At 50.1% G+C, this 18,074-nt stretch overlaps 1 protein-coding gene across 2 annotated transcripts; it reads left to right on the top strand.

Annotated features, from left to right (window-relative positions):
- SLC2A10 (solute carrier family 2 member 10) lies at positions 1–15,134 on the top strand. 2 transcript variants are annotated; one of them, XM_059896784.1, is made up of 5 exons: positions 1–41; positions 5,819–7,102; positions 7,532–7,654; positions 9,997–10,132; positions 13,748–15,134. In XM_059896784.1, exons 1-5 carry the CDS (start codon positions 38–40, stop codon positions 13,824–13,826), a joined length of 1,626 nt encoding a protein of 541 aa, XP_059752767.1. In that variant the 5' UTR covers positions 1–37; the 3' UTR covers positions 13,827–15,134. The 2 variants fall into 2 exon arrangements, with proteins under 2 accessions (XP_059752767.1, XP_059752766.1); XM_059896783.1 differs by lacking the exon at positions 1–41 and having other exon boundaries at positions 5,722–7,102.
- The last annotated feature ends 2,940 nt before the right edge of the window (positions 15,135–18,074 follow it).

Below are 18,074 nucleotides of genomic sequence, written 5' to 3'. Positions count from 1 at the left end.
CCCAGAGCCCCCAGCTTGCCTCGGAGTCCTGCTCAGCATGGGTAAGTCTCGATCGGCGCTGCGGGCAGGGAAGGCCGGCGACCCCATCCCTGCGCGCTCACTCTTTGCCCTGAGCTGCAGCTCCCCGACCAGATACAGCCCACTCGGGTGGCAGCCGGGACAGCAGGCCTTGGCTGGTGGCTGGGAAGGGACGTGGGCCCACTTCCTTCCATGCTCCTTTCTGCCCAGAAAAAGTGACCTGAGAGGGCTCCTTGCTTGATACTGGGCGCTTACTCGGGGCCAGACCCTCTCCTGACCGCTTTAAGCCTTACAGCATCCAGCAAGCAAGTGAAATTGTTCCTATTCTGCAGATGAAGAAGTGGAGGCTCCGAAGGGAGCAAATTCATTCATCCACTCGCGGAGCACTTCCCACCAGGCGCTGTTCTAGGCCTGGGGATGCTGCCCTACACAAAATAGACAAAACCTCTACTCTCCAGATACTCAGTAGAGGGGAGATGGGGGCGGGTGGGGAGTAGGGAATTTCTTTGTTGCTCCAGGGGACTAAGGTTTCTGTTTTTCTCTCTGGATTCGGAAGCATCAAAGGGTCAATATTCATCCACCTACTATGTGGCAGACATTGGTTTAGGGGTCGGGGACTCAGTGGCCCTGTGTATAGATTTTGGGGTCAGAAAGACCTGCGTTCCAGCCCTCCTTCTCCCACTTCCCCGGGTGCATCATGACCTGGGACAGTGTAGTTAAGCTCTCTGACCTTCGGTTTCCTCATCTACAAAACAGTCACCATAAAACACCCTATCACAGGGAAGCCATGTGAATGACGTGAGAATATGAACTTAATTACTCCATATACCACTTGCCCATGGTAAATGGTCAGTTAACATGAGCTTTTATTTTTTTTATCACACCCAACATTGGGATTCTGGAGTCAGACTGCCCGAGTTCAGAACCTGCTCTGTCACTTTACAACCGTAGGCAAACGTCTCTACCTCTCTGTGACTCAGTTGCCTCATCTGTAAAATGGGAATGGCACCAGTGCCTGTGTTACAAGGTTGCTGTAGGGATTAAGGCAGCTGATACAGGTATGGCTTCTGGAAAAGGATGTGAGTTTGGTTATAGTGACTGCTCTGTAAGTATCACCTGTTGTTGGGACATTTGGAAGCCAAATATATTTGCATGGTTCAGTTTCAAACCTGGTTTTTCCCTGGATTTTAAGGGGAAGACATGGCAGGTCTCTGGTGGGGGAGGGACCCAATACATTGTGACTCTGTTTGAAATGCTGCTCTAGTGTCACCAACTGAGGGTGCCCTGGGACTTGCAGCTGGTGATATGGGCACCCAAAACCTGGGTTCTTTCCACTCCACCTGCCCCTTGATTCTCTCCCTGGGCAGCTCTGCCTTCCACAGCGAGAGGCTTAGAGAACTGAGGGATTTCCTCCAGTGTGGGACAGCTTCACATACCATATTTAGACAGGCAATCCATAGAAAGGGAGAGTGGTTCCTAAATCCAGGCTAGGCCACCCTAATTTGGAGGCCAGGATTTACTCCACTTCCATGCCCTGGACACCACCCCCCACCCCCACCCCAGGATGCTCAACAGCCAAGATCCTTTCTCTCTGGATTCCCTATGTGCTGAGTTCATTCATTCATTCAATCATCTGTCTACTCAACCAGTACTTACTGAGTGCCTACTGTATGCCAGGAACTGTCCCCAGCATCAGGAGACAACTGAGAACAAACAAACAATTTCTGTTCCTTTGGGGCTGACATTCTGCTTGGGGAGCCCAATAGATATGTAAAACATATAGTTATTTCAGATGATGAAAAGTACCATGGAGAAAAACAAGCAGAGAAGGGAATACGAAGTGCTGGGTGCCATGGGAGTTTGCATTTTTAAGTAGAGGGCCAGGGAAGGTCTCATAAGAAGGCGACATTTGAGCAGAGACCAGAGGGAAGGGGGATTGGGGCCTCTGAGATGGAGGGAAAGGGCTTTCCTGGCAGAGGTGACACCTGGTAAAAAGCCTTGAGTTGAGACAGGCTTGGAGTGAGGAGGAACGGGAAGGAGGCTGGTGTGGCTGGAGCCCAGTGAAGGGAGGCAGGTCCTACAGGGCCTTGAAGGCCACTCTCAGGACACTGGCTTTTTTTCAGAGTGAAGTGGGAGCCTTGGAGGGCTCTGCGCAGAATGATGTGGTCTGACTTGGGCTATCGTAGGATCCCCCCAGTTGCTCTTGAGCAGTATATTAAGTTCAAATGTATCTGACACAGTCCTGGAATGGGACGTGGAGATACCGCCCTGGACCCTGACTCAGTCATTTGTTCACTCAGTAGAAACTTTATTGAGCCCATCTTGGGTGTCAGGGTGGGGCTGGAGCCCTGGAGGCACAGAGACAGTAAGTCTCTGTCCCCATCCTTCTCAGTTCAATAAGGTAAACACATCACTTATTCAATTACTTGGTGTGAGCAAATGCAGGAGAAAGCAGAGTTGGTTGGAAGTGAAAAATATGACTTGGAAAGTTGAGGAAGACGTACAGGAATTACAGATTCCCTCAAACTAGCTTAGCCAAAAAAAAAAAAAAAAAAGAATGGGGGGTTATTTATTGGTCACTGAAAAGTCCATGGCTTCAGGCATGGTTGGATCTAGGGGCTCAGGCAGCGTTGTCAGGAATCCCTCCCAAGGGGAGATGGCCCCCAGCTGCTCTAGGCAGGTAAACTACCAGCTCAGTACCCCAAGTAAGCAAACACCCTGGACTGGACTGGCTCTCACTGGCTCAGGTTCAGCCACGTGACGTTCACCACTGTCCAAGGCCGGGGAACCTGCTGGCTGATCAGATCTGGGTCATGGACACACCTCTGGAGCTGGATGGTGGGGGTGGAGTAGGGAGGTCATCTCTACCCCAGATCTGGAGACTGAGAGTTGAAGATGGGACAGGGAAGGGCAGCTCCCCACAGAGCCGGTGAGACTGATGCCAAATAACAGATGTGTATTACCAGAGGTCCCTTGGGGAGGTGAGCCGGGATGAGGATAAGTGGGCATTTGGGAAACATGGGAGGAGCAGGAGAGGGACCAGCACATGCAGAGGCAGAGCGGCATGAAAATCTACGGTGTGTGCCGGGAACCAGTGTTTGCAGGGTGTGTTGGAGAGGTGGGGACAGGGGTGGGGAGGAGAGGTGGCCAAGGAGTTGGGCTGGGGCCACCAGCTCATGAAGGGCCTGGGAGGTCATGCTAAGGAGTTAGGACTTAATGGAGCAGGTGGTGGGAGCCTTGGAAAGCTTAAGGAAGAGAATCCTCTTCCCCCATCTTTCTAGCGGCCCTGACTCATTTGAGGCTGTCCTTCACAGCTCCATGGGTCAGTAGCACTTCACCATGCTTTGTGACTTGGGATTTTCCGGAGAACTTTATTTCCCCTCCACATCTGCCCCCTACGCCCCTGCTCTCTCTCACACCCCACCTATCTCTGATCGGCCCTTCTTGCTCGAAGTCAATCCAGCAAAGCTCTTAAGTGCATGGGTTTGGGAGTCAGATGGGTCAGCGTCTGAGTCCTGATCCTGTTGCTTCCCAGCTGTGAGAACACTCTGAGCCTTAGTTTTCCCATCTGTCAAATGGGGATAATTGTAGCAGTACCACCTAGAGTTGTTATGAAGATAAATTGAGAGAAGGCACCTAAAGTCTTTGCAGAGAGGAAATACTCCATCAATGACACTTTTTATTATTACAGTTTGATCTCACTTTTATTTTTGCTGTTCTGCTCTTACCACTGTGACCTGAACCTGTACTGCTGCATTTTCCAGCAGAACCTGTGGACAGTCAGCTTTGCCTGTGAGCCCTTTGGCTGGGTTCCCATTCACCTCAAGAAGAGCCCAGGAAATGGCAGAAAAATTCTGTGTTTTCACTTGATTGCCTCACATGGCCTGGAAGAACCTTCCCTTCTGGCAGTAAACTCCAGAAACCGAGGGAGGTGGGGCAGAGGGAGGTGAAGAAGGGGCAGGACCTGGGCAGCATAATCTCCCCAGGGTATTTACTGATGGTCATGAAGAGGAAGGACAAGGCCAGCCAGGGAGTGGTAGGGGGCTATTCCCTGGGGGGCAGAGGTGATGGGGAGAAGGGTGAGCAGAAAGTGGGGGGTGATTCCTCTACCCATGAAACTCCTCCCCCCTGCACAAAAATTGCCTAACATAGATGGAGCGAGGCAGACGTAAGAGAACAGGGTGAAATCTTATTATGCCAAGGTATAATAATGGAGTGGTTAAGGGCAGGGATTGCGGAGCCAGACCACCTGGCTTTGAATCTAGACACAGCTACTCACTACTCTTGACCTTAGGCAAGTCTCTGATGATCAGTTTACTCATTCATAAATAATACAAAAGCCCACCTCATAAAAGTTGTGGTGAGAATTAAATGAGCTATTAACACTGAAAGTGCTCAAAGCAGTGCCTGGGGCCAGATCAAACACTCCATAAATCTGGCTATAATGTTATGAATCTTCTTGTCAGGTCCAGGGTGGGGATGGGTGAGACAGATACATGATTACTCCTGACGCTTCCAGAAATATTTGTTTACGTATGTGAATTAAAAATTAAGAGCAACCTGTTTAACTGTTCTGCCAATATGGTAGCTGCTGGCCACATGCGGCTATTTTCACACTTAATTAAAATTAAATATAAATTAAAAACGCAGTTCCTTAATCACATTGGCCACATTTTATTTTACTTTTTTAAAACATAGCTTCCATCATTCTTAATATATTTCTTCATTTACTTAATCCAAGAATACACAGAAAGTAGTTTTATTTTTTTATTTTTTTAAATATTTATTTATTTGGTTGCACGGGTCTTAATTGCAGCACATGGGCTCCTCAGTTGTGGCAGGCGAACTCTTAGTTGCGGCATGTATGGGGGATCTAGTTCCCTGACCAGGGATCGAACCCACGCCCCCTGCAATGGGAGCGTGGAGTCTTAAACACTGGACTGCCAGGGAGTTCCCTTCTCTGCCTTTTTTTTTTTTTAAATGACACCCATCACCACCTGAAATTATATTATATATTAATTCATTTATCATTTGCCTTTTTCTACTAGAATGTCAGATCTTTGAAAACACCATTGTATTGCAATCCCCAAGAACACTGCCTGGTGTGTTGTAGATGCCAGATAAATTTTGGAATGATTGGATGGATGCATGAATGGATGGGTGTGTGTCTGGGTAAATAAGGGATGGAATGCAAAGATGCGTGGATAGATGGATCAAAAAATGGATGGATGTTTGGGTGAATTAAGGGGTAGATAAATGGGCCAATGAATGGATGAAAATGTGGTGGAGGGAGTAGATAGATGGATGGAGGAGTGAATGATGAAGGGCTGGGTGGATAGATTGATTAGTAAATAGATGGGTGAATGAATGGAGTGGATGGATGAAGGAAGGAGTGGATGGGTGGATGGGTGAAGTAGATGGATAGAAGGAAGGTTGGAGGGAGAAATGGATGAAGGAAGAAGTGGATGGATGGATGGATGGATGGAGAGATGGAGAAATGGATGGAATGAAGGAAGAAGTGAACAAATGGGTGGATGCATGCATGCGTGGGTATGTGAATAAATGGGTGAACGGGTGGATTAGATAGATGGAAGGATGGACGGACAAAGCAAGAAATGGATGATGAATGGATGGATGGATGGATGAATAAATGAATAGATGGATGGATGTAGTAGAAGGATACATGGATGGATGAGTGAATAGATGGAGAGATGGAGGGGTGGACAGAGGGAGAGGAGGTTGGATGGATGCTCTGGCAGGAAACATTCTGGACTCTGTCCCTGTCACTTTTGTTTTCCAGGCCGACCCTCACTCCTCCTGCCCCTGTGTGCCTCTGTGTCTTTGCTGGGTGGCCTGACCTTTGGCTATGAACTGGCAGTCATATCGGGTGCCCTACTGCCACTTCAGCTTGACTTTGGGCTAAGCTGCTCGGAACAGGAGCTCCTGGTGGGCAGTCTGCTCCTGGGGGCTCTCCTTGCCTCCCTGGTAGGGGGCTTCCTCATCGACCGCTATGGCAGGAAGCAAGCCATCCTCGGGAGCAACTTGGTGCTGTTGGCAGGCAGCCTGAGCCTGAGCCTGGCCAGCTCCCTGACCTGGCTGGTCCTGGGCCGCTCAGTGGCTGGCTTTGCCATCTCCCTCTCCTCCATGGCCTGCTGTATCTACGTGTCAGAGCTGGTTGGGCCACGGCAGCGGGGAGTGCTGGTGTCCCTCTACGAGGCAGGCGTCACCGTGGGCATCCTGCTCTCCTATGCACTCAACTACGCGCTGGCCGGTGCCCTCTGGGGCTGGAGGCATATGTTTGGCTGGGCCACCGCACCTGCTCTCCTGCAGTCCCTCAGCCTCCTCCCCCTCCCCCCTGGTACAGCTGATGCTGCAGCCCACAGGGACCTCATCCCCCTCCAGGGAGGCGAGGCCACGAAGCTGGACCTGGGGAGGCCAAGATACTCCTTCCTGGACCTCTTCAGGACCAGGGATAACATGCGAGGCCGGACCACGGTGGGGCTGGGGCTGGTGCTTTTCCAGCAGCTAACAGGGCAGCCCAACGTGCTGTGCTACGCCTCCACCATCTTCCATTCAGTCGGCTTCCGTGGGGCCTCCTCGGCTGTGCTGGCCTCCGTGGGGCTCGGCGCCGTGAAGGTGGCGGCCACGCTGACCGCCATGGGGCTGGTGGACCGAGCGGGCCGCAGGGCCCTGTTACTCGCTGGCTGTGCCCTCATGGCCCTGTCGGTCAGCGGCATCGGCCTTGTCAGCTTTGCTGTGCCCATGGACTCAGGCCCAAGTTGCCTGGCCATGCCCAATGCCACTAGGCTGTCAGGCCTCCCTGGAGACTCTGGCCTGCCCAGGGGCTTGGCTCCACCTCTGCGGCCAATGACCGACCAGAACCCAGGGCGGCCAGTCTTGTCAACCTCTGAGAAAACCAAGCCTCATCCGGGAGCTGGGGACCCCACTGCCCTTCCTCTGCCAGCCCTAAGCATCGCGCCCGCTGCACCCCCTTCTCCTGCCCCTGAGCATGCCCTGCTGCACTGGACCGCACTGGTCTGCATGATGCTCTTTGTGAGCGCCTTCTCCTTTGGCTTTGGACCAGGTAAGTGGGAGTTCTCTTGCAGGTAACTCTGGAGCCTTCCACCTCTCCTAGTGGGAAGCCTGGGGACCGAATCCGTCAGGGTCTCAGAGGGACTAGAGGTGGCTTGACCATGAGAACAATGAACTCAGATTTCAGGGCTCCTTGCTTCCCTGGAGGTACTTCTTCCGAGGGCAGAGGTCTAATTTATGTTTGTAGTATTTTCTTTCTTATAAAGGCCCCAAATTGTCTAAGCTTCAGGCCTCATAAAACCAGAATGTGCTCCTGGATAGCTCACTCAGAAGGGTTTAGCTGGAAAGGAATTTAATGAATAGGGTGACCAACCATCCCAGTTTGCCCAGGACACTGAAAGTCTGATGTCCCGGGAAACCCCTCAGTTTTCTGGGCAAACCCAGCTGCAGCCTAAGAGTCCTCCCTGCTCTCCTGTCCTAGTGACCTGGCTCGTCCTCAGCGAGATTTACCCCGTGGAGATCCGAGGGCGAGCCTTTGCCTTCTGCAACAGCTTCAACTGGGCTGCCAACCTCTTCATCAGCCTCTCCTTCCTTGACCTCATCGGTGAGTCCTCTGACCTAATTCCTTGGTCCGGTTCCTTCAAGATCCAGAAACAACTGCCTCCAGACAGAGCCTGGGCCTCCATATCGTCCAGGTATAAGTCACAGAAAACCCCGTGCAAACCAGTTTGTGAACGAAAGGTAATATTTTTGTCTTAAATCATGAAAAGAGGAGGGTAGTTTACTTCAAGCACCACTGATCCAGAGGCTTCAACAAAACTGTGGGCCAGCTTTCATGCTCTCTTGGCTCTGCCTCCTGTGCCGTGGGCTTCATTCCCAGGCAGACCCACCTCCATGCAAAGATGACCACGAGCGGGTCTCTTCATCTTGGCAGCCCCGGGGAAGGAGAGCATGTCTTTCTCAGTGGCTGTCACTCATGTCCTGGGGCTGATTCTCATTGGCTCAGCAAGATCACGTGCCCATCCCTGACCCAATCACTGTGTCTGGAGGGCTGGAATAGTCTGATGCCCAGGCCTGGGGCCATATACCCACTCTGGAGACCCGGGGAAGGGGAGGACAGACAGCCCCACCCAACTTTATGGACTGAGAGTTGGGGGAGGGTGCCCCAAATGAAAATTGAGGGGCTAGAACAAGGAAAAGGAGGGCTGGGAGGCAAAGACAACAGAAGATATGACCTGTGAGCTTTCTACTTCATTCCAGGCCCCATCAGCTGGTGGGGGGCTGGCTTTATTGACAGCCTGGGAGTTGAGGCTGAAGGGGGGTTAGAGCTGAAGCATCCAGTTCTCCTCTGTCCAGGAAGCCATCTCCGATTGGTGGTGGGGGGATGGGGATTTGGGACACCTGAGTGTGCCCCCATCGAGACAAGTCCATTCTCCTCTCTGTAGCTGAAAGTTTCCACTCTTAAAGCAGAGGAGTTAAAAATTTTTTTTGCAGCAGAACTATTCTTCAAATAAAACTTTGTGCAGAGGCTCCACGGAAGTGTCTGACAACATCCAGAACCCTCAGACATGCTGTAAAATCCTCCAGGCCAGATAAGAGGCGAAGGTCTACCCCTGCCCTGGAGAGAATGTGTCTGAGACCAGCAGATGTAGGAGCCACAACCTTTTCATTTTGTTCTAAACCAGCTTAAACTGGGTCATGCCCACCTGCCAGCAGGAAGGTCTTCTCAGATCTAGTTTGGGTGACGTCTTCTCTTCCTGACTAGCCTTCAGACCCAGTCTGGGCAGTGATGGGGTCAGGTGGGAATGATATAGGCCCAGAACACCAGGGAAGGATCTCTGAGATGCTGAGGATGTTCCTGACCCAAGGCCAGTGGTCATCGAGGCCAAAGTGGGCGGGGCTCCTTCACTGCGGGCCCCCAAGGCACAGTTCTTAGGGTTTAGTTATTTTCCCATTTCCCGTGCCCAAGTGTTTCCTCGTCAAAGGAGGAGCCCTGGGGGACTGTGGGAAATGCTGGTAGAAGAACCCAGCCACCGTGCCTGTCTCCCATACACAGTCTTTGGGAGTCCAAGCTTCTCCCTGGTGCCTTAGTCTTCAAGCATCCCTTTTATGTGGGATGAATGAGTGAGACAGAGAGAGGAAGGAGGGAAGGAAGGAAGGGAGGGAAAGAGGGAGGGAGGGAAGGAGAGAGGGGAGGAGGGAGGGAGGGTTTATTAGAACTGTATCATATCCCTATCATCCCCATCTCACAGACTGGGAAATACGTCCTTCCCAAGTCTAGCCAGGCAGTTAGAAGACTAGAACCCCGTCTTCCTTCTCCCAGCCCAGCACTCTCTCTGCTGGTATAAGGATTAAGTGGAGGTCAAGCTGGTTAAGGGTGGCTGCTTGGAGGAGGTGTGGCCCTGGCTGTTAGAGGTGAGAATGGTGTCTGAAACGTAATTAGTGCTTCTGCCTCCACAGCCTTCTGGATGGAGCTGAGGCTTCTGCCTTCTCTCGCAAACCAGTCACAGGCCAAATTGGCTGAATGCTTGATTCATTGAAAAACCAATTCATGGAATTTCTGAGGATGGTTTTTCGGAGCTGAGCTTTGCCAAGGCTGCCCCCACAGCTGTTTGGCTGCTGAGGTGGATGTCATTTTCCCTCCATGCACATTTTCAGGTGCCAAGTGTGCACCTCTGGCTAGTATTTCGGGTGTGGGTGAGTGGGTGAGCGGGCTTTCCCATAAAGACACCATGTCCTAGATGTTTGTGGATTTGGGCCCTGGCCCTTTGCCTGCCTCTGGGACAACCAGTCCTACTCCTGCTTTAAGGTACTTTTATCTGACAGCGTGTTAGTCATACTGCAAATCTACCATCTAGAGGATCTGCTTTGGGTGAACTGATTTTCAGTGTTTGAGGAGTTGGCCCAGGCTGTGCCCTGCCCACACTCCCACTCCGTTTTTCCCAGGTGCCATTGGCTTGTCCTGGACCTTCCTGCTCTACGGGCTGACTGCTGTCTTCGGCCTGGGCTTCATCTATTTTTTTGTCCCTGAAACAAAAGGCCAGTCGCTGATAGAGATAGACCAGCAATTCCAGAAGAGACGGTAAGGGGGCCAGGGCTGGCCTGGGGGGAAGAGTGGCATCAAACCCTGAGCACTTTGCTTCAGGATTTTAGTCATTACACTTTCCCTTTGCAAAAGAGTGTTTTTCTTCTCTTCCTGTTGTTCTTACTGCCTGGATACAGTGAGTTTTGTCCTGTCTTCATACATGAACTCTTTTCCTTGAGTTGTTTTGTGTCTTCCTACAGCAGAGTTTTATTTGACTTTGAGCTCAGCTCATAGGAATTTAAAAATCATGCAGTTATGGACTCATAGGAGGTTAGAATAGTTAGATCCCAAAACCACAGAATCTTAGAGTCATGGAAGCTCGGAGAAACAAAATATTATAATCATGGCCTTTTGAATCACACACAAAGAACTGTGAGCATAATCTACTCATTCAGTGGGTGTTAATATGCCACATGGTATTCTGGGCCGTAGGAAATGTGTCTGAAAATAAGATGGAGAAAGTCCTTGTCCTCACGGAACTTCCATTCTATTAGGGGAGGGGAACAGAAAATAAATAAGCCAATGAATGCAGCAACAAAAGCATTTCAGTTAGTGGTGAGTAGCTGGAAGAAAAGGAAACAGAACAAAATACATTGAGAGGGTCTGGTTGGTGGAGAGGGAGACAGAGGGGCACAGGGTTGTGGCTAAATCAGAGTGGGTGGTCAGAGAGGGACGCCCTGCGTAGGTGCCATTTAAGTTAATGAGAAGGAGGCAGCCACGTAAAGATGAGGCAGGGCGAGCCTTCCAGGTAGAGGGAACAGCAGGTGCAAAGACCCTGAGGTTGGGAGTGTATCTGGCACATGCAAGGAACAACGAGGAAGCCAGTGTGGCTGGATCAGACGGAGCAAGGAGGGAGGGGAGGAGGAGAGAAGATCAGATTGGCCAAGTGGGCAGGAGCTAGATCACATAAGGTCTGTAGGTCCTAGACAGGAGTTCAAAATCTTAGCATCAGGGACTTTGGGCTATTGAAATAAAGAATACTGGGGGGTGTCAGAAGGGACCTGAAACCACCATAATCCTAAGCCCCAGGTTGCCTCTTGTCGTAAAGGGAGTCACCAGCGTCTGACTGCCCATTCTATTCCTGGGAGGCCCTAACAAATTAAAACGGTAAATCATTCTAATGGTGAGTTGGAACTTGCTTCCCTGCAGCTTCCTGCCAAGCCCCAACCTGGCCCCCAAAGGGATGCAGAACGAGTCCATGTGAAACTTCAAACCTGGTCCACCCCACCCCAGAGTGTTCTCTGCCAGCCGCACACTCCCAGTTTGTTGCATGACACCTTCTGCGGGGCCCTCAGCAGTCCAGCCATATTCGTTAGGAGACAGATTTGGCTGCTTGGAATAGTGTGAATATAGGGGGTCCGGGGCTGGCGTTGAAGCTGTGCTTCAAGAGGTCATCCAGGGCCCCAGGCTCCTTCTCTCTTGTTGCTCTGCCATCTCTTCAGTGTAAACTTTTCCACATGGCCCGTGGGAGCCACCACATCCCTGAAAGAGGGAAGGGGAAGAGGAGGACACACAACCTGAAAGATCCACACGTCACTTCCACCTACAACCCTTTGGACGGAACTTAGCCACATCCACATGCAGGGGCGGCTGAAAAACATGGTCTCTAATCTGGGTGTCATGTGCTCACCTAAACATCAAGGGTGCTGTTACTAGACATAAAGGAGGGACAGATACTAGGAGCCACCTGGAATCTCTGCCATACCGGCTTTCTTGGGAGAAGATTCCAGACCCTTCCTCTGGAATAAGAAGCTAAGGAGGCAGAAAGGCAGGCAGAAGCCAGCTTTAGGGTGAGGCAGGAGGGAATTGCAGCTCAGGGGAACACTAAGCTGGACCTGGGGACTCAGGAGCCTGGGCCAGACCTTGGGGAAAGCAGGCTGGATCTTCTACAGCCTCAGGAAAAGACAGGAAGTTAGGGGCTTTGGCTGGGTCCGGAGCCAACTTTGGCTGGGTGAGTCATCACTCCAATCCTTACCGTTCAGGGGGCCCCTGATATCAGAGGCCACAGAGAGAGAAAGAAACTCAACCGTGGGGAGCATGGGGACACGGGAAGTTCCAGAGATCTTGCAAGCAAGCACTAATGGGACCCTCCTTCCAGCACCAACTGTTCTCAGTGCTGTGTTGCTCCCTAAAAGAACCACATTCCCAGGAGAAAGTCTGATTAGCTAAGCCTGGTTTATGTGCCCACCTCCCTAACCCCCAGCTTGGCCAGGATAGGGCAAGGCTCCTCTATTGACAGTCCTACGAAGATCACAATCAACAGAGGAGACCTAGAGCCCCAAGGAGATGAGAGAATGGAAGCTGGATGGAGCCACCATCCACTGCTGTGGGGTTTACTTCTATTCGTGTCCTCATGCCGCAGATGTGCTTGTTGGAAATGGGGACCTGCAGCTTAACGGTCTGTTTCCTCTGCTCCTTTAGAGAGACATTAGCAACCGAGGGGCTCAGACCCCCTTGCCATCAGTGGCCATTGAGTGCCATAAGCATGTTCCTTTCCCTTTCACATCAGGTTACTTGGGTTCAGAAGAGACCTTTCCATTCCCAGGGTGATATGATCACCAAAAGAGCTTTCAAAAATCTTTTAGCCCAGTTTCTCAGGAATCCGTTCATTCACTTTCAGCAAATATTTCCAAGTGCCAGCTAGGAGCCAGGCACTGTACTAGGCTCGGGGGACAGACCTGTGACCAAGAGACACCGTGTCTCTGGACTGAGGAGGAAGTTACATTTTAATGCAAAGGGGAGAGATGGATTACAGAACACCCAAATGCATGAATAAGATAAATGAGAGTGGGGTTTATATCATGAGGAAAATAAGGCAGGTTAACTGTCAGAGAGTGAACAGTGGATTTGGGGGCAGTGTGGAGCTTTCCATTTCTTTAGCTAGGGTCCAAGTGTACCATGGGTACATTAATGACACAAGTTGAGCGTGAGCTCTTCATGACATTGAAGGACATTTGTGTGTACCTGTTACGTTCACTGCTCTATTCCCAGGGCCTAGAACAGTGCTTGGCCCATGACAGGCCAGCAGTGACTCTAGCTCTAGTGAATGAATGAAAGGATGCTCAATGAAGGCCTCTGTGAAGAGGTGGCCATTGAGCTGAGACCTGAACAATGAGAAAAAGCCATCTTTTCCAAGAGCTGGAAGAGAGTGTTCTAGGCAGAGGGAACAGCCAGAGCAAAGGCCCCGAGGGAACAAGTTGGGGGTTTTGAAGAGCAAGAAGGAGACCCATGTGGCCCGGGGTGGAATGGGAAGATGGGACGGGAGGGCGGTGACACGGGAGAGGCCGGCTGTAGAGAGGGGCTTGGACCTGAGGCTGAGCATGACGTCACTTCTCAGCAGGAGTGACAGGAGTTGGTCTTCGTGCTTAGAAAGGTCAGTCCTGTGAAGAAGAGAACCGGCTGTAGGAGGCGTGGGTGGACACAGGAAGACCAGGGGGAGCAGCTGGGTGGTCCAGAAGATGGAAGTGCGCATTAAGGCAGGAAGCAGGAAGGGTCAGGTAGGAGTGGGGTGGGGATGGGATGGGGATCCCATGTATGGTCCACTCCCATCACCCCCGGGGAAGGCCACCAGGCCCTGTCACCCTCTGACCCCACTTACTCTCTGCTCTCCAGGTTCGCCCTGAGCTTTGGCCACAGGCAGAGCTCGGCTGGCATCCAGTACAGCCGAATTGAGGTCTCTGCGGCCTCCTGAGGAGTCCATCTGGAAAATGCTGGAACCATGGCTTCAGCAGACAGTCTTCAGCTTCCTGCTTGCCTGGGTGCCAGAGCACAAGTTCTAGGTGGTCCTTCAAGAGGCACCCCTGCTCCGGAAGAGGTCTGTTTTGCTGGGACGAAAGGGATGAACATCTGAGAACTCAAAAGTCTTCAGGTGGAGTCTCAGGCTCTGAGGGTTCCTGAGGCTCTGCCTTCCTGCCTCAGTTTCCCCACTGACTCTGTGCATCTCTGCAGTAATGAACTTATGATGAGAACATCTTATGGAGACTTCGTTGCTCCATGGGCTTTCTCAAAGAATCTCGAGGGTACCACCCTGGCAGGAAGTCTCTCCTGGAATCACCCCTAAATCCAGCTGGGGGTACCATATTCTCTGCTCTCTTTTTCCATCTGGTTGGGACTTTCTGGGGAGGGGGAAGCCTGCTTTTTGGCTCTCAGATCTCGTTTTGTTCAACCCCTCTAATTCTCTTACCTAGAATATTTGTCATTCACCAGCAACTCAGATGGTTGGTAGGAGTTCTACTCCTGAGGCTGCTGGTGTTCTTGCTGTCTGACTGGGGATCTCAGCTTTCCCTGTATGTACAATGGGGGCTCTGAACCAGGCGGTTCTTAAGATCTCTTCTGATGCCAATGAGCTGGAATTCTAAGTGCTGGCAATACCACAGATATTCAGCATGGGCCCTGCTCTCAAGTTGCTAGTCATCTCTTTCAGGGATATAGGTTTTAATTAGGGGAAAGGTGAACAGAATTCCAGAGTTGTGTGCACTAAAATCCAAGGACCATCATAGTGCAGGTCATGAGCTCCAGGAGCTGTTTCCAGGATGGCGCAGGAGGACTTTGCAGAAAGGAGATGGGTCTGGGAGCTAACAAACCTGGTTGTCGGTGTGGCCTCCACCTCTTGGCAGCTAGTGACCCTGGATAAGTAACAACTCCCTTAAGCCTCAGTTTCCACATCTACAGAATGGGGATGACTATGCCCCCAGGGGTGTATTTAACCTCTGTCTCCCATCAGGAGGGTCTTCATTTGGTCCCATTCAGCTGGTCAGGATGGATGGGATTTCTGCTCACCCTCAATACCCAGGTCCCCACCTTTGGGACGTTGTAAAGGGTCACCCCCCACCCAAGGGGTGAGTCAGATGGAGACTGAGCAAGTAGCTCCTCTCCCACAGGACTCTGGCCTCCCCTGAGTCCTTGCCTCTCATTTCTAGATACTTCCCTTAGATCCGGTGGTGTGTTGGAGCTGGCTTGTGCTGGCTTGTGAGAGCTGATTGTTAAATTTTCAGGAGTTTTGCAAGCTCGTTGTTAAACACAGCTGCTAAAAAATTAAATTATTTAAATTTATACTTAAATAAATTATATTAAAACTGAGGTAATACATACTAAAAACTCATCACTTCCTTATTTTACTACATTTTGCTCTCATCTGTGCTCTTAAGGTAATTTATACCTATTGCATCGCATGAGGAACGTGGGGTAAGGGCACTGCCCATCCCTTGCCAGGTCTTCAGTGATCCACGGGGAGTGTATTTGCACCACAGGGACTGGGGAACACCACAGATCAGGGCTTGATTTGTCGTTTTGTTGATTGCCCAGTCTTAAGAATGTGATGGATACAATGTTAATAATGTAAATTAAACTTAACAGTGTGTTCTGTCTGTAGTCGATACATTGTGAATGGCACAAAAAATGGAGGGGATTATTATCCAGTTCAGCCAACAGGTGACTCATGTCACTGGTGAAGGAGTCTGGACACACGTCTTTGTTGTTTTACTTCCGTCTTATTCATTAACACGAACAAAAATTTCAACTAGCATTCATGTCAGAACTGCATTCATGCTTCAGTGACATCAGCAACTTCTTTGCTGAGTCGTATTGTTGTCGAGCATTTCTTCGTGGTCTAATTTTGTTAAATCATGGCTAAATTGCAGTGACAGTTGGCTTTGGAATCAAGAGGTTGGCAGAAAAATCAACAAAAATATTTCTGTGAGAATTAATTGGCTAGATGGCATTTACAATAAAGAGTATTTACAATAAAGTGTTTATTATTATTTGTAAATTTGTCAATTTTGTGCAACAAACACATCCTTAATTCCAGTAAAATTTACACACACACACACACACACACACACACACACACACACACACACATTTTTTCCCTGGAGAGCAGTTATTAAACATTTACCAGCCCATCACTGCTTACAGCTGTCCTTTTGGCCCCTTCAGATCTAATTCTCTCCCCAGGGAGCCCCAAACCCTCTCAGTTCTCCTTTCCTATCAGCCTAGGAGAATGCTCTTCTAGTCTTAGGGTGGATTCTCCTCTTTTTTGTTCAGGGTCATAAACTCATAGATCAGGTGGGGGATGCAGGTGAGTGATGTCCACTGTGGTAAGACAATAGGGAGTAGTGAGGTCTGTGGAAACAGGTGAACACAGGCCTCTCTATCAGGGATGACTGACACTCAAGCCCAGCTGGTGCCTGCCATGAAGGAATGTGGGCCCATTGTGGCCTGACCATCTGAATTTTCAAAAAAAAAAATTCCAGCAATTCAGACTTTGGTGTAAAATTTCCTGATTTTTTAAATAGTGGCAATTGATTCTTAATTGAAAAAATCATTTTTTAAGCTCAACTCAACACACCTGTGGCTAAATCAAAGCCTTTAGTTTGTGCCTCAGTTCTTGATGTCCTCCGAGATATTCTTTTCTTCTGGGTTTTTGAGGATCCCAGCTTAAATCAGAGCAAAGCAAGTAGCCAAGTAGCCGAGTAGCCAAGCAGCTTGAATTGAGTAGGTGGGAGGGGTGTTACTGAACATGAAGGGAAAGAGACATGAAGGGGAAAATGGTTGAAATCTCAAACATATTACCCTGGGACAACTAGGTGTGTGACTTGAGTAACTGCTCATCTGTATAATGGGGACGATACTACTCACTATACAGAGATGATACCTGTCAATCACTAGTTCAGGGCTGGGCTCGTCGCAGGTGCTCAAAAATGGCTGAGTAACTGCCCCAGCAGCCTCCAGGGGCATCTGGCCCTGGGTGAGGAGGAGAGTGAGGGCAGTTCAGAAAGGGGAGGAGCATCAGAGAAATCTAAAATTTGAGGGTACCTACTAGGTGGTCAGAAGTTGTGAGCACCAACCAGAAAAGTGATGTGATCTGTTCATTGATCTGCAGGATGGGGACTGGGAAGCTCTCCTTCTTCCAGATAATCCCAGAATCACTTCAGGGAAGCATTTCCCAAATCCTACTCTCATGCAGAGCCTTTCACGTGTGTGCCCATCACCTAGCACCTTCCTGTAGTTTCTCACATTGCACTATACAGACTACTTACTGAATGCTTTAAAGTGATTTGCTTTTCAACTTAAATAGATGGATTTTAAAAGGAAACTATATTAATTAATTTTTTCATTCAAATGCGTATTTATTGTGTTTCTACTGTGTGCTGGACACTGTTCTAGACCCTGAGGGCACAGCAGGGAACAAGACAAAGAGCGGTCATTTTAGTGGGGGAGATAAATTGGAAACAAGAGCTAGAAATGGGGTGGGTGGAGAGAGAGGGGGAGGAAGGGGAGGGAAGGAGGGAGGGAAAGAGGAAAGAAGGAAAGGAGGGAGGGGGGAGGGAGGAAGGAAGGAAGGAAGGAGAGAGAGAGAGAGAGAGAGAGATGCGCGTCAGTTAGTGATGATTATCAGAGAGAACCCCTTTGAGGTGGTGGCACCTGAGCACAGATCTACATGATCTAGAGGAAGCCATGGAAGGATCTGGGGCAAGAGTATCCCAGGCAGCTGGCCCAGCATGTGCAAAGGCCCTGAGGTAAGACTGAGATTCCATCTTGGAGGAATGCCAAGGAGGAGTGAGTGGAGGGTAGAGTGATGGCAGAAGACAAGGAGGAAGTCAGCAGGGGTCAGGTCATGAAAAGCTTCCAGAAAACAAAAGCATTTCAGACTTTCTTCTAAGCATACCAGGAAGCCACCGCAGAACTTTGAACAGTGGACTGACACGATCAGACTTAATGCTGTCAAATACCCTTTGTTGGTGATGTTGGTGAGTACCAAAAAAAAAAAAAAAAAAATGAATGTCAATAACAGAAGTAGAAAGAAACCCAGTTTCACTGAATTCTCACGAAATACTGTCGTCTACTGAGGGCTCTGAACTTAAGGCCTCCTCTGTGCTGAAAAAGGGGGCTTAGCAAGTGTGGGAGAGGTGTTCACGACATAGTAGCACCGACCTAAGAT

Source organism: Balaenoptera ricei, chromosome 15, assembly GCF_028023285.1.
Source record: "Balaenoptera ricei isolate mBalRic1 chromosome 15, mBalRic1.hap2, whole genome shotgun sequence".
Taxonomy (NCBI): Eukaryota; Metazoa; Chordata; class Mammalia; order Artiodactyla; family Balaenopteridae; genus Balaenoptera; species Balaenoptera ricei.
Note: the sequence above shows the minus strand (reverse complement) of the source record. Positions and strands in the feature narration are given on the sequence as shown.

Coding starts and splice junctions, on each gene's coding strand:
- SLC2A10 (XM_059896783.1), top strand. CDS start 5,722: ATGGAGAGATGGAGGGGTGGACAGAGGGAGAGGAGGTTGGATGGATGC. Junction 7,103..7,531: donor CTCCTTTGGCTTTGGACCAG/GTAAGTGGGAGT, acceptor CTCCTGTCCTAG/TGACCTGGCTCGTCCTCAGC. Junction 10,133..13,747: donor CAGCAATTCCAGAAGAGACG/GTAAGGGGGCCA, acceptor TCTGCTCTCCAG/GTTCGCCCTGAGCTTTGGCC.